Consider the following 16,515-nt stretch of genomic DNA (forward strand, 5'->3'; position numbering starts at 1 on the left):
GACTGTGGCATGACTTTTTTCTGCTCAGAGATGTGTCATCGCTGAAAACATCAGCTGCGAACACAGCCTGAGGATGAGCAGGGCTGACCATGTTTGGATCCATCAGGAGCAGCTCTGATGGATCCGTTTATCCAAACGTTCCCCGAAAGGCCCCGACAAATTGTTCCTTTCAATCCACTGGGAATGAAAGAATGTTAATGAAAAAACAAAAACACAATTAGTATAAACATCAGCCTGAATCACATTTTCATCCTGTTTATCGTTTATTTTCTAAAATTAAAATGAAAAACATCTGAGTTTCTAAATTTACTACTAATCCAGTTATATTTAGAAAGACTTTCAAAGACCCGCCTTGTGCTTCTCCAATCTAAAAAAATCCAATCATTTTTAAACTTCTTGTAGAAATTAGATGCTCAATTAATTACTTTTTGAAATACATTAAACTTTAACCTTAATCCACCAGTTTTATTGACAGTTATCTTACCCCATAAAAAAGATTATGTTCCATAGAAACAGGATTCCAATCTCCAGTTTTTTCTTTTTTTAATGTCCGTCGGTTGCCTCACAGAATCCCTCCAGAAAAAAACCCAAATGGACCCTTTCAATGCGAGGAACATCAGAAATCAGGATTGGTGTTTGTGTCTGATACTCACGGAATCGATTTAAGGTAGAACATCAGATTAAAGGCGGATTATATGATCTCGAACAGCCGTCTGCATGTGAGCGGGCCTTTTCATGGTTTTATCTCTCAGGCATCAGAGGAGCTTGAAACTGTTTCCCACCATGCAGGCAGCTTCCTCAGCATATCAAAGCTTTAACCGTTTATTTTGACGCGGCTGCAGTGGAAAATGTGAGACTGAGTGATTTCACAAAGGTCATTGTAATGCTACTCGTGACTGAGAGGAGTTTGGGTTTAGATGTGCAAATTAGACGTTAATGGAATGTGATAAAAACCACTTGAACTAATATGGAGTTTAGAATCTAAATGCGTTTTATTGTGTAATTGAGTGAAAAATGTCCTGAGACAGGACTGTGAAATAGTGAAATGAACATAAGTCTCTGTTTCTCTGTGTGAAATCAGCTTTTTGATATTTTTTTCCTTCTGGCATGGAGGGAATATCTACTGCTGCTTCCAACAAAGTAAAATAAACTTCACTGGACTTTTTTTCCCAAGTTTGAAGATGTTTCTCTTCCCATCCTGGAGGCTTTTTCAATTCAAAATGTCAGAAATAGCGTTGAGTTCCAGGTTTTATACAGTAGCCTAACAAAGTATTGTTATTGTTTAGAAATCATGCTAAATTAAACGGATGAACGGGTCCCCCCCTTTGGAATGGGGGTCGTTTGGCTTCATTGTTATCCTGCAATGCCCCATACCTGTCTATGTCTCTGAAAGGGGGTCATTAAAGGGAATTGTTGGCCTGGCTGAATAGGTGAGGTCTTCTGTTCTCTTGTAAAAAGGTCAGGGTTATGATGATAGCGAGAAAGGATTAGCTGTTTTGCTGCATTGTAGGTTTTTGGAAGCTGAAATCTGAGTCCCCCCATAGATGTCTTCCTTCACGCCCCTCTCAAACCACCTGTTTTCTTTGTCCAAAATGTGAACATTCTGGTCCTCCAAAGAATGTCCTTTGTCCATCAGATGTAGATGTAGCGCAGAATCTTGTCCAGAGGAGGGCGCTCTTCTTTGTTGGGCCATGCGTCTGTGGAGAGGTTGTTTGGTTTCTCCAATCATCAGAATCAGAAATACTAGAAATAATTATCTCAAAGGGAAATTACTTTTGTTACACGCTCCAGTTACAGTTTTATACAATATATACACACATCCAACTATACAATATAATAAAGATAAAAAATAAGAATAAAAAGAGATAAAATATATACACATATAGCTCTTCTGTATATATATCAGTACATATATCTATGCATGTGTAAAAACTAAATCCAAATAAAGTGAAAATCCAAATAAAGTGAAAATCCAAGTAAAGTGATACATCCAAGTAAAGTGATATATTAAGATCAGAGCATTCCTCACTGCATTTAACTGCAGACACCACTCCATTCAGAATCGATGTGGGGGATTCATCGTTAGGATGCTCTAGTCTCTGTTTTAGGGTCTTGTTTGGTTTGAAATGTTCTGGGATTTTGTGTTTAAAGAAAATCCTCGAGTTTTTCAGAACAACATATGGGATGGAGAAGTTTTTGCTTTTAAACAAGGCTTTGTTGGGCTACTGTATAAAGCAGGCATCCCCAAAGTGGGTCCTTGAGTGGCGCTGTCCTGCAGGTTTTAAAGGTTTCCTTGCTCCACTAAAGCTGATTTTCATTGAAAGCTGATTACTGAAATTTTGAATTGAAAAAGTTTCCTGGATGGGAAGAGAAACGTCTTCAAACCTTGAACAAAGTCCATTGGATTGTTTTTAACTTTTTTGGAATGCATTTATACTCAAAGCTGCACTTTCAGGGTCGGAAATGAAAAAGAACATCAGTCCTTTTTCATTTCAGTCATTAGCCTAAAATCTGTAGTCTAGTGAACATTATTTCTGTATTTTTGAACAAGTATTGAAGAGTTATAACTAGGGGTGTAAATAATAATGGTTTTGTATCGATGCATCGATCCAACAGCCGACGATCCGATGCATCGACACGTCCGGAAGAGAATCGATTCATGTTTTTTTTTTCCATCCAGTCTATTTTTATCCATTTGCTCCTGGACGTAATTCTCCCTCCCGTGCTGCGGTGGCGCTAAACCTATTTTGCCCTCCTACCTCGCTTGCTGGTTATACTCTTACAGCAGTGTGTTGCAGTGAGCTTGATGCAGACATTTTTTATTTATGCTCAATGCTCAATATTGAAGCGTGGTCTGCGCTACACGCTGTGGGTCTAGATACGGCCGAGGCGGAGAGGAAGTGGGGGCGAGTTTAGTCCGACGATGGAGGGACATGAGGGCCAAAAAGAGCGGAGAACCAGGTGGAAAAAGGGTCCCAGCGTTCTCACGCACCTCGCTCTTCTAGCGGGTCAAACTTCACGAGTTGTTTTCCGCAATTTCAGTCATAAAAACAAAACAAGCTGGCCTCCTGTCTGCGTTCAGCTACAATTAGGGAGAGGAGCAGCGGAGCGTCTGTGGAGGGGGCGGGACGTCGAGGTATTGAATTGCACTCATTGCACTGATTTAGTGCAGTATTTTTTGATGCAACTTTTCTACTTCTGATAATTGCTGTTGTTTCTTTAAAACATGCATAACGATATTACAGCTTTCATTGATTTATTTCAAACTTGAAACATTGTCTAGCCTGTAAGGTGTAAAAAAAATAATAATAATAATAAAAAATTAACCGATTAATCGAATCGTGGTGTATTCCTGAGTATCGAAAATAATCGAATCGTTGGGTCAGGAAATCGATACTGAATCGAATCGCCATGATGGATGTGATTTACACCTCTAGTTATAACTGCTTTTTATATTTTTCACTATAGAATTCTAACTGTTGTGTTTTTATGTAGTTTTAAGATCAGTCCAGGAATAACAGATGAAAAACTGCCTTTGGGCTGATTCTGGTGCATTTGCAGGAATGCTTATTAATGTAAACTGCCAAATAAATAAATCAGTAAAGAACCAGGGATAAATAGATAACTGAATAAAATGTTTTAAGCAGTTGGCAGTTTATACTAAAATAATAGATTTAAATGTTTATCTAAATCACTGATATTATTTTTATCACTTTTCCTCAGCTTAGTTCAGATTTTTATTTCTGTGCTTGTTGTTTTTTGCAGCTGTCTTTGTTCTGGATCCTGTGGCTGTTTGGGTTTGCAGCTTCAAGGCTGGATTCCCTCTCTGGGAGCTAAAGGACGCTTTTTCCTGCTTGTTCTGGACCGGCCGAGGCCTCCGCACACCGGGCACCGCCCCGGAAGTCTCCCCCGGCTGTTCGGACCCTGCTGCGGGGCTGTGTGCAGGGGGAAGCCCGGTCGGTGGTGGCGGAGGGGAACAACGTGACCTGACAACAAGGAACCTCCGGGAAAACCGTCAGTCCTGAACTCTGAGCCGAGCAGAGGCAGGGTGGGGGTCCGGCAGGGGGGGCTCCCGCTGAGCGACGCTGGTTGGACCTCCGCTCAGAAGGCGGGAAACCTGCAGGTTTTGGCGGCCGTCAGGAACCCCCTTAAGGCCGGGGAGACCCCCCCTCGTGTCTGGGAGGCGGAGACGGGACCCCCCTGACGTCAGAGGGCCTGTCTGAAAGTGAGGTAGAAGGTGAAGCAGAACCAGAGCTGACCCCCCCCCCCTCCCCCCACTCCGTCACTGAAAGCCGTGCTGGACCGGACCGAACCGGACCTGCGCCTGTGAGTATGAGCAGCCCGCCGCTCCGCGTTCCCTCTCCGCGTTCCTGCAGCGGGTCGAGCCGCCGCTGCAGGCGGAGGACGGAGAGGGTCATCCGGTAATGGGGTCCGCTCGCCGCCCGGGCCGTGTCCGCGCCCTTCTGCGTGGTGTCCGCGTGCGCCCCGAGCCGTTGGTAAACCCCGGGCGCGTCCACGAAACGATGTTGTGAGTGCGCGTGCGCGTGCTGGCGGTTAGTGGCTCTACCCGGCCGAGCGTTGCAGAGGGGTTTTCCCTGACTCCGCCCTCTCTCGCAGGGCGTTCACGTGCTGCCACAACCTGAAGATCCACGCTGTCCACGCGTACGCGGCTGGCTCCTGTTTTTTTTTTTTTTTGGTGTGTTTGTGTCAGACTGCGCGTGCCCTGCAGCTTCCTCCCAGGACTCAGGCTGCGGCTGGTCGTCTGGTCCTGCAGCGCCTGCTTTTCCCTCAAGCCTCCCCAGGTGTGCGTCACCTGTTAGGACGCAGCGTTCCCTGCTTAAAGCGCAGGCTGACAGTGCGCATGTCCGTCCAGCGTGGACTGAGCTGGCTGCAGGTGAGCATCTGTGGGTCTGTGGGTTTGATTTTCCTGTTGGTGGTGTTGTTGATGATGGAGCCGCTGCAGGATGAGGAGCAGGGAGGTGATGTCATAGCTGTAGATACAAACCCTCACCCAGTTGTAGTAGAGTTATGCAACAGTGGTGAGGGGAGACAAAGCGGGGGTCCTGCTGCTGCATGAGGAGGGAGGCTGGTGGGGAGACGCTGCTGCAGCCTGAGAGGAAGCAGATCATCGGATCAGATGATGGTTCCATCCAGAGCAGAGCCGTTCTCACTTTAAAGGGATTCTGATCTTTTCCTTTCTGCCTCTAACTTCAGGTTCGCCTCCTTATCTGCAGGATCTGGTCGCCCCCCTCGCATATCAATCACACAGATGCCCTGTTGCACGCCGCTCGTTGGGATGGAGCCTGTTTCCCTCCCTGCTTACAGGATCTCTGTGTGTTTTGTTTCCTGCAGATGCACCCGGACTGAGGCTCAGGAGTCTGCTCCCCGCGAGGTTAGACGATAAACCCCAAGATGCATCTGTGATTGGAGGCTAAAAGATGCCACGCACCAAGCAGAACCACCCCAAGAACCTGAAAGGTGAGCAGAGAAGTTTAGCTTTGCTGGAGCTGTTGTGCAGCCGTGGACCCGCCTGCAGCGGCGTTGCCGTCAGGTCCGGCTCGCCGTTTCTCTGCAGGCCTCGGGGAGGACCATGTGCTGCTGCTGGCGTCGATGGTGTTCTCTGCAGGATTCTCATGTTGCACGGATCCAGTTCTCACATCCTGACCCTGTTTTTAGTTGAGCTGACTTTGCTGGATTATGTTGAGGTCAAATCAGGATGGGTGGGTTTTCAGGCTCGCTCGCTGGTCTTCCAGTGTCGGAGCGTCTCTCAGGTTCTGGTTCTGCTGACTTGAAATGACTTGACTGACTCGGTGCGTAAAACATTTTGTTTGCTTGAAGGTTTGAAGATTTAAAGGCCTTGGGTAATGTTCTGCTTCAGCGCGAAAAAGATCCTGTCTTCTTCTTTTATTGTGTTTCCTCGTAGTCTGATTGATCTTCCAGTTGGTGTCACACCAATTTAGTTCAATGTGGTTCCATCCATCCATCCATCCATCCATCCATCCATCCATCCATCCATCCATCCATCCATCCATCCATCCATCCATCCATCCATCCATCCATCCATCCATCCGTCTGTCCATTTTCTCCTGCTTAGTTCTTGTCAGTGGAAGACATGGACTGACTCAAACCCTAAACAACTTGGGTACTAGGGGTGGGTATTGGCAAAGAAGTCAATAATCGATTCAAATTACGATTCAAATGATTCTATCGCGATGCATCATGATACTTGAAATATTGCGATGCATCATGATGCATTGCTATATTTTCTGAAAGCAACTGAATGCATACTAGGGCTGCAACTAACGATTATTTTAAAAATCAATGAATCGGCCGATTATTTTTTCGATTAATCGATGAATCGGACAAAAGATATTTTTTATATTAACCTCTTTATTCCAAAATAAACATTTTAGACAGAACACACAAGCACACGAGTACAGGTTGCTCATTAACTGTACTGGTGCAATATGGAAAATAAATGTTTGTGTTAAAACTACCCAAACTTACATGAGAAATGTAGCTGTGCATCCACAAAATATAGGCTACTTTGTTTCATAAGGTGCAAAAAAGGCATTTTTGTTTTTAAAAGCCCCTAAGGGGTTCAAACAATAGGCCCCCCCATTTCAACAAATGAGGTTTTTTCAGACTAGAAGAGTTCTGCCTTTTAAGACAGGAAAGTATAGCAGTTAAAGTTGCTACTGGAGAAAATACTGAACCATAGAGATAAAAGTAGCCCTGTGATTCAAATTATAAATTGTATTTGGAATAAAAATGAGAGAACTAGGGGTGCTGCTGCAGGACAAGAGTAGGAACGATACATGCTTTCACGTAAGAGTCTCCAAAAGCCGCCAGTGACACCGTAAAAAGTCGCCAGATTTGTCGCTAGTCGCTTTTTTTTTTTAAATAGTCGCTGGAGGGGTCTGAAAAGCCGCTAAATATAGCGACAAAGTCGCTGAGTTGGCAACACTGCACCTACGGCGCTGGCTCGCTCTGCCGTAATTTTTTTTCTTCCCCCGTTTCAGTCAAGTGGCAGTGATGACGGCGGCGGCGGATGAGGCATTAATCACGCGACAAAACTAATCGATGATGAAATTCGTTGCCAACGCTTTTAAAAGTCGATTTTTATCGATTCGTTGTTGCAGCCCTAATTCATACATAGCTGTATTTATTGAAATGACTTTTGGAGGCGTTGCCATGGAAACAAATACTGGACAGAAATATTACTATTACTGAGTGGACACACTGACAAAAAGATCTGAGGATTCATCCAACTTAAAATAACAAAATAAGGATGATCAGTGCCGTTTACATGGCCTCAGTGGTCCTTTAAACCAATGAAACGAAAACATTCAAATGTATATTTCCCCTTTTGGAAATATCAATTTAATTTTTACCTTCTTTGTTTTTAAAGCCAAAATGCATCTAAACATCTGACGTGAAATGTGATGGAGCCGAATTTTCATAGTGTCCTCCATGTTTTGTTTACGAATGACTCGTCGCAGTTTCCCGCGGCCGGACATGCTTGTGACACAAAGCAGCGGGCGTCAACACATCCGCAGCGACATCTGCTGGACTGGAAGTTGTATTGCACTTGGTTTGGCTGATGTGCGCCAACCAATCATGTATTTTATTTGTTTTTTCTGTTTTTTTAATAATCGATCCTTGCCTTCAAGATTCGATGCAGTAGATCACAAAAATTAGAATCGCGATGCATCGTCATGACGATTATTTTGCACACCCTTATTGGGTACCAAAATGACTAAATGAGAGGATGATGTGAAAAGTTCATCTGGGTGCGGTCAGCGGCAGCCAGTCTGGACCTCATGATGGAATCAGGTGTTTCTCCGCAAACTGCATTAGAAACCAATTAAACCAGAATGTTTGTTGTTTTTCTTCCTTGTATGAAAGAACCGGACGGCCTGAATGTTTCAGAGTTTCTGGAGATCTTGGTGTAAAAATTTGTCGATCTTTTTGGTCCGGGTCTGTCATTAAAGTAAAAAAAAAAAATTTTAAATAAAGAGAATTCAATTTAGATAACTATTTTAAGCAGGTTCTATGTCTGAACGTTTCATTATTGTTAGTTTTTTCTCCTCTTTTTTTATAACTAATCTGGAAGTACAGCTACCCAGCAGTGGCTGCTGGCCAATAGAGGGTGCTAGGGCGCCGCACCACCCACCCAATGGCCCTGATTACGACATAAAAAAAATAAATTATAATTAATTTTAAATATAAATGTAAAATATCTTGAAATATATCAATATATTAGGGATGCACGATATAATCGGCCCCCTATCGGTATCGGCTGAATATCGGCCACCCCACCGATATTTAACCCGATATTTGATCAGCTTCTGAGTTTCTAAATTCTAAAAAAATAAAATAAAATACTACTTCTTCTTCTTCCTCAAAAACTTCTTTTTTACAGACTTAAAAACTTCTAAAGACGAGGGAAAAAATATTGATACATTAAAATATCCCAATATCTTCATATGCTGATATATTGCCATTTAAAAACACCATATCAATCTCTTTTACTAATGAAATATTGCTATATGTCATCATTATGCTACGAAATGCCCCGAAAATTCACAAAATGTTGCCATATTTTTATATGTTGATATATTGACGCGGTATCGATCTATTTTACTAACAAAATCTCACAAGAATTTGCAAAATATCACGAGAGTTTGTAACAGAACGATGAAATTTCACCAGATTTTGAAAGTAAAATAGATCGATACCGCGTTTTTAAAAATCGATTTGATATCAGCATATGAAAATATATTTGAGTATATTATTTTTCAAAGTGTCAGAAATGGATAACCAAAACTGCTATTTTCAATGACTACTTATTTTTGTCCAGCTTTAACATCGGTATCGATATCGGCTATCGGCTACATGAGTTTTAAAATATCGGCAAATCGGATATCGGCCAAAATCCCAATATCGTGTATCCCTACAATATATATTTTTAGATGTGCAAGATGAGTATTAAATCTTTGATGTTTAGTAAAGCATCATTCCATTTTTCGTCAGATTAGTGACGTATTTCTGCCCTAGGGCTCAAAAATCGTTACCCATTGACCTTCGTTAAAAGTTGTCCAGCAGCTCCTCTGCAATACAGAAGGATAGAAGAGCTCAGAGCGCAGGAGAGCTGCGATCCGAGGTTACAGGAAGTGTGGTTTAGCAGGACCTGGTTTAGCTACTAGGCTAGGCTAACTGCATGCATCGAGGCTAACGCTTTATTCTGCTTTCCCTGCCTCCTTTTTCAAATGTCAGAATCTGACCTAGCATTGATAAAGACAGGTAGGACTGATTTAAAGTCGTAGGGAAGCGGCCGTTCCAACCGTTGCATTTCCGAAATTCTCCTGAGTTATTCCCGACTTTACACAACTGAATAAAGTGAATGTGATTGGTCGATTATCAAGGGGGCGGGATTCGTAAGCAGGTTTGATTGTGGCCGGTTTGTCGGAAGCATCTTGCTAACCAGTTAGCAACTTAGTGCTAGCAGGTTCCCAATGGGAAATTCCATTGGGACCAAGTAGCACTAAATTGGTGCCTTAGAAACGACGCTGTCAAGGAACGCTATGGACAGCGGAAACATGCAAGAGGAGGAGAGTTTAGTGTCGGAGGTCGTGGATGAGTCTCCTCCGTCATCCATTTATTATTTAGAGGAGGAAAGCGGGGACGAAGATGTTGTGGAAGAGGACGCCAGGGCGGCAGAAGCTTGGTTTGGTGTAGAAGGCTTCCAGCCGTACATGTTTGAGCCCTTGCCTCGCAACGCTGCCAGTTCTGTTAGCTCTACGCCTGCCGAAGACACAGACGTCCATCCCCGTGAACACTGGGACGCAACTCAATGGGAAAGGAAAGGATTCCGATTTCAACCGTTGCGTATATTAGCTGCGACATATGAATCAAGATGCTATGACCGAAAACATTTGATTGACAGATGACCGTTGATATATGATTGGCTGAATTTAGGTGTTCAGGCTGACGTAGAACTAACTGGCCTGCAGAAGATAACGGAAAAAACACAGATTTTTTTAATAGAACATTTCTAAATTTTATTATACATGTTTAAGGCAGAATGATTTGACATTTAAATATGATTTCCCTATGATTTTAAATGAACACACTCTCAGAAAATAAATCATTTTTATATATATAAAAGAAAGCTGACCAATAGCTTCTCCAATATTAAAGTGGTGCATAATTTTTTTAGGTTTGTGACATCATATTGGAGCGTGCAAAACACAGATTTACTCCCACATCCTCAGAAGGACAAGATTTATGTACAAGAAGTAAACCTGGACATGAAATTAGGTTTTGTTTTCATAAAGTGTTTTTATAATGTTTTTTTTGTTGTTGGCATTCATATAAATATACTGGCGTGATAACTTAGTATACATTTGATTAGTTTTTGGTATACGTCTGTTTTGAAGTTATAGCCCCACCCCCCTGGAGAAAACTCCACCAGCCGCCGCTGCTACCCAGTGAAATGATGATGATGATGATCCTGGTGTTCCATTTATGACCTTAAAGAGAATAAAGGACAAATAGAAGCTGAATAGATGCTGATCTAGCTGCAGCTCTATTCCCTGACAGCCTGAAGCAGCGGCTGGACGCCGGAGCCTGAGCCCCGTCCGGCCTGGCGGCGCTCCGGTTGCGCCGTGAGCCGACAGCAGACGTTCGCGGATTCTGTGGCGTCTCATGCTGGGTGTGAACCTGCAGGCTGGAAACCTTCTGGTCTCTGATGCAGAACTTCAGGATGAAACCGATGCATCGATGAGGAACAGTTTCCTCTCGGGTTTAGTTGGAACATGCTGCAGCTCCTTCAGGCACGGACAGGATCAGGTTCCAGAACCGTTCGCTCCGCCGGGCCTGGCCGACATCCAGCAGGGATCCCCTGGCTCCTGTTTCCAGACAAAATATCCAGTTTCTAGTTTCTTTAAATGGCTCTCAGTGTGGCCCCAGGGCCCCCGGAGACCGGGGTCAGCCAGGCTCTGAAGCCTTAAATGGTTAAAATGGTCCCTTGTGTGTGGAGGGAACCGCTATCTCCAATATTATGGGATGATGCTGGAAGAACGAGGTCAGAGACGAAGGCTCAAACATCCCTCCTCATCCTCCTCTCTGCTCCAAACGTTATTCATCCAAAGAAACAACCCAGCATGGCGTCATGCTGAGGAGGCGATCTTGCACCATCAGGTCTGGGCTGTGATCCGGCGTTCTGCTGCAGGGCCCGGATGGGGGGAGTTCCTGCTGGTTTCTAGCAGACGGATCTCATTTAAGGCGAACTGTGAGTCATTCTTTGTTGTGCTGCAGATTTGAACGAGCATCACCGGAGGGCAGATTCCCACTAATCGCAGGCAAAGCGAACTGGATGTGACTTGTTGTCCTGGGTTCTGGTGAAATCCCAGTCGTTTTCTCAGGCGTCTCTTGGACTTCTGCTGATCCGGTTCCTCGCCCGTCCTTTGGAGGCATTTCCTGTTGCAGGCAGGAAGCTCAATGTAAGCGGCATGCTGTCACATGTTCGCTCTGGAGAAAGGCTTCTTCCTGACGACCCAAGGAACCGCCTGCAGCGGTCAGCTGATGCGTTAAACCAGCTTTCAAAGGTTCTGCTCTGGTTTATTAAAAAAATCTGGACGTTTGTTAAAGTATGGAGTGAATTTTGTTCCATTATTGCTGCAGACAAAGAGTACGTTTTGAAAATTAAAATTTCAAAACAATCCGAACCAGGTATTATTTTTTTTATTTAATTTTTTTTTTTAATCCAGGAATTAAAGGTGCAGTAGGAGATATTTTTTGTTGCATTTGTTACCATGTGGCTTAAAGATCTCCCCATAGCCGCTTAGCAAGCAGTGAAATAGAAGGTCTGGAAGTGAAGTGAATGTACTGTATGGAAAATATGTTTCTTTATGAAATACTTTATAATCCTGAAATCGAGAGGTCCTATTTTTTTTTTTTTTTTTTTGAAAAAGGAGCACTTTTATTTATAACCATTGGTTCATAACCATTAATATTTTGTTAATACTTAGAGTGCGGCGTTATGTTGCATCATGCAGTAAATGTTTTTTTTTCTTACCTCAATAAATTTAAGGTCATTCCTATTTTATTTGTTTACATTTTATTCTTTTTACGACTGAAGTAACTGTAAAGGGTAAAAAAACTGAATCCGCAAAAATTTAAATGGGGGGGGGGGGGGGAACGGAATTTTCAAAAGTTAAAACGGAATTTCGGAGAAAATGAAAGGGATTTTATATGGCCCTAGACGACCTGGGTACCAGGGTTTAGTGCTTAGGGGCCGGTTTGGGATTGAGCATCCTCTTCACTTCCAGCCCAATCCAAACGCTCGCTCTGGACCGATAAATATATTCCTACTGTCCAGCAGACCGATTGCCCCAAAGTCAACTGAATGTGACCTGGAAATTCTTTTTTAAAAGAATTAAATTTGAAATAAAAAAGAAATTTAAAAAAACAAAAAATCTAAACAAACGACCGATGGAATTTCAAACATGTTTGATTTTCTCCCGACCTTACGATTCCTGATGATCAGAGATGGGAAGTAACGAAGTACAAATACTTCGTTACTGTACTCAAGTAGATTTTTCTGATATTTTTACTTTACTTTACTACTTCTTTTTATGGCGACTTTTTACTTCTACTCCTTACATTTTTACACAAATATCTGTACTTTCTACTCCTTACATTTAAAAAAATTGGCTCGTTACTTTAGTTTTGAATCATTTCAAAGGAGTTACCGTTATTATTTTTCACGTCATCAATACCAAATTCAATCTAATTGGATGGGAATCTACGTTGCATTTGACGCACCACTACAAGATGAATCGACAGATTCGGCGGTATTCATTGGCGGCAAATCATTGCAGCTTGGTGGCGGGTGGCGTTAGCATAGTAGCATGGACGACGAGATGATTGAAAATGAACACAACGGAGATCTAGTCCTATTGGCAGACATCCATTTAAAATGTAGGCAACGGCATGAAAAAAGTGGTTTCTACTTTTACTTTTATACTTTAAGTAAATTTACAAGCCTGTACTTTGTTACTTTTACTTGAGTAAAGAAGTTTAATCAGTACTTCCACTTTTACCAGAGTATTTTTTAACACATCTCTGCTGATGGGGAGTTGGTTGTTAGAGGCTGATCGCCCCTCGTTACCCCCTGTTCGCTACGCACCATCAGGATGAAAGTCGGCCAAATCGGAAAATTCTTGCATGACTGGAAAATCAGCCTGAAAAGGGCAAAAAAATCGCACAGTTTACACCCGCCTTAAAACATGCTTTAGCTGACAGGGCGACTCACTTAGATCAGGAATTATACCAGATTAGATTGTAAAAAAATATTTCAACATTTTGGATTTAAGATTAAAAAAAAAAAAGTAAATCTGCTCTATCCAGGTTTGATTTCTTAAAAAGCCTTCCTTAAGGAACTTTTTGCCATCCGATTAATAATCAATTTATTGAAAAAAAAAAATCGTCAGATTAATCAATTTGCTAAATAATCATAGTTGCAGCTTTAATCCTTATAAAAATGTCAAAATTTAATAATGCTTGAGAAAACATATTTTAATTTATTCAGTATGTATTTTATACAACTGAAAGTATTCAAATATAATAATGCAATACTTAAAGTACATAATTATATCTTAATACTTTCTTTTAAACTTAGCATATTAGAAAAACTCCAAAATGCTCTTGATACAAGAGAAAACTCAGCTATTTTTAGAAAATGGCCGCTTATCAATTAACCGTAAGTCAATTATTAAAATCAATCAATTATAAATTAATTCATGAATCGATCATTTGCATTCCTAATTGAATCTCCTTGTTAAAAGGTTACTGTCAGAAAGACAAATGAGTCTTTTTGGGATATTTTTTTATTTTAGGTCATTGCAATGATTTCTCCACCTCTAACTGCGCTGCAATATGACGGCAGCAGAAGTTTCTAACCAGCGCCGAACAGGAGAAGTGAGGATATCTGCTTTTTCAGAGTTGATGTTTCCGCTACGGATGAGACGCTGCCTTGACCCCAAGACTCCTGGGAGGGGTTAGAGCTCCATTATTTCTCATGCTGGTGATGCTGCTGCAGGAGAGAAAAAAGGGAAGTCCTATAAAGCTGTAAATATGGGCTTTAAAGTCGTAGGGAAATCATATTAAAATGTCAAATCATTCTGGCTTAAACATGTATATAAATGTTCTCTATCAGACCATATTGTCCCAAAATTTAGAAATTTTCTATTTAAAACAAAATCCTGTCTTAAAATCTCTTTTTTTTCCGTTATCTTCTGCAGGCCAGTTAGTTCTACGTCAGCCTGAACACCTAAATTCAGCCAATCATATATCAACGGTCATCTGTCAATCAAATGTTTTCGGTCATAGCATCTTGATTCATGTGTCGCAGCTAATATACGCAACGGTTGAAATCAGAATCCTTTCCTTTCCCATTGAGTTGCGTCCCAGTGTTCACGGGGATGGACGTCTGTGTCTTCGGCAGGCGTAGAGCTAACAGAACTGGCAGCGTTGCGAGGCAAGGGCTCAAACATGTACGGCTGGAAGCCTTCTACACCAAACCAAGCTTCTGCCGCCCTGGCGTCCTCTTCCACAACATCTTCGTCCCCGCTTTCCTCCTCTAAATAAAAAATGGACGACGGAGGAGACTCATCCACGACCTCCGACACTAAACTCTCCTCCTCTTGCATGTTTCCGCTGTCCATAGCGTTCCTTGACAGCGTCGTTTCTAAGTCACCAATTTAGTGCTACTTGGTCCCAATGGAATTTCCCATTGGGAACCTGCTAGCACTAGGTTGCTAACTGGTTAGCAAGATGCTTCTGACAAACCGGCCATAACCAAACTTGCTTGCGAACCTTTGCCACAACAATCCCGCCCCCTTGATAATGGACCAATCACATTCACTTTATTCACTCGTGTAAAGTCGGACACCACTCAGGAGAATTCGGAAATGCAACGGCTGGAAGGGCCGCTTCCCTACGACTTTAAGGGACACGTTCTGCTCAAAGGTGACACCAGCCTGCTTTATACCACCACCGGAGGCCAAGTTAATGCCAGACCGAGTCCATGACTCTCTTGAAACAAGCTTTTCTGTTCCGATAGAACAACCCCAGACCATCACATTACCTCCACCATGCTTAACAGATGGCGTCAGGCATTCTTCCGGCATCTTTCCATTTGTTCTGCGTCTCACAAACGTTCTTCTTTGTGATCCAAACACCTCAAACCTGGATTCATCCGTCCACAACACTTTTTTCCAGTCTTCCTCTGTCCAATGTCTGTGTTATTTTTCCCATCTTAATATTTTTCTGTTATTGGCCAGTCTTAGATATGGCTTTTTCTTTGCCACTCTGCCCTGAAGGCCAGAATCCTGCAGCCACCTCTTCACTGTAGATGTTGACACTGGTGTTTTGCGGGTACTATTTAATGAAGATGCCAGTTGGGGACCTGTGAGGCGCCTGTTTCTCAAACTAGAGACTCTAATGTACTTATCTTCTTGCTCAGTTGTGCAACGCGGCCTCCCACTTCTTTTTCTACTCTGGTTAGAGCCTGTTTGTGCTGTCCTCTGAAGGGAGTAGTACACAACGTTGTAGGAAATCTTCAATTTCTTAGCAATTTCTCGCATGGAATAGCCTTCATTTCTAAGAACAAGAATAGAGTGTCGAGTTTCAGATGAAAGTTCTCTTTTTCTGGCCATTTTGAGCGTTTAATTGACCCCACAAATGTGATGCTCCAGAAACTCAATCTGCTCAAAGGAAGGTCAGTTTTGTAGCTTCTGTAACGAGCTAAACTGTTTTCAGATGTGTGAACATGATTGCACAAGGGTTTTCTAATCATCAATTAGCCTTCTGAGCCAATGAGCAAACACATTGTACCATTAGAACACTGGAGTGATTGTTGATGGTAGGGATGCACGACATTGGGATTTTGGCCGATATGCCGATATTTTAAAACTCATGTAGCCGATAACCGATATCGATACCGATGTTAAAGCTGGACAAAAATAAGTAGTCATTGAAAATAGCAGTTTTGTTATACATTTCTGACACTTTGAAAAATAAACTCAAATATATTTTCATATGCTGATATCAAATAGATTTTTAAAAACGCGGTATCGATCTATTTTACTTTCAAAATCTGGTGAAATTTCATCGTTCTGTTACAAACTCTCGTGATATTTTGCAAATTCTTGTGAGATTTTGTTAGTAAAATAGATCGATACCGCGTCAATATATCAACATATAAAAATATGGCAACATTTGGTGAATTTTCGGGGGAATTCGTAGCATAACGATGACATATAGCAATATTTCATTAGTAAAAGAGATTGATATGGTGTTTTTAAATGGCAATATATCAGCATATGAAGATATTGGGATATTTTAATGGATCAATATTTTTTCCCTCGTCTTTAGAAGTTTTTAAGTCTGTAAAAAAGAAGTTTTTGAGGAAGAAGAAGTAGTAGTATTTTTTTTTATTTTTTTTAG

General features: G+C 42.0%; 1 protein-coding gene across 3 annotated transcripts in view; it reads left to right on the forward strand.

Moving 5' to 3' along the window:
- Positions 1 to 4,011: 4,011 nt before the first annotated feature.
- Positions 4,012 to 16,515, forward strand: part of hivep1 (HIVEP zinc finger 1) — a 75,552-nt gene continuing 63,048 nt past the window's right edge. Inside the window, exons 1-2 of one of the 3 annotated variants that reach the window (XM_038275155.1) lie at positions 4,012 to 4,326; positions 5,353 to 5,478. In XM_038275155.1, coding sequence (XP_038131083.1) covers positions 5,439 to 5,478 — 40 coding nt within the window. In that variant the 5' untranslated portion in view covers positions 4,012 to 4,326; positions 5,353 to 5,438. Of the gene's footprint in view, positions 4,327 to 4,695; positions 4,895 to 5,065; positions 5,215 to 5,352; positions 5,479 to 16,515 lie in introns of those variants that run through there. The other 2 variants (XM_038275157.1, XM_038275158.1) reach the window with 2 other exon arrangements.

Source organism: Cyprinodon tularosa, unplaced genomic scaffold, assembly GCF_016077235.1.
Source record: "Cyprinodon tularosa strain WSP-4 unplaced genomic scaffold, ASM1607723v1 ctg943, whole genome shotgun sequence".
In the NCBI taxonomy this organism is placed as follows: domain Eukaryota; kingdom Metazoa; phylum Chordata; class Actinopteri; order Cyprinodontiformes; family Cyprinodontidae; genus Cyprinodon; species Cyprinodon tularosa.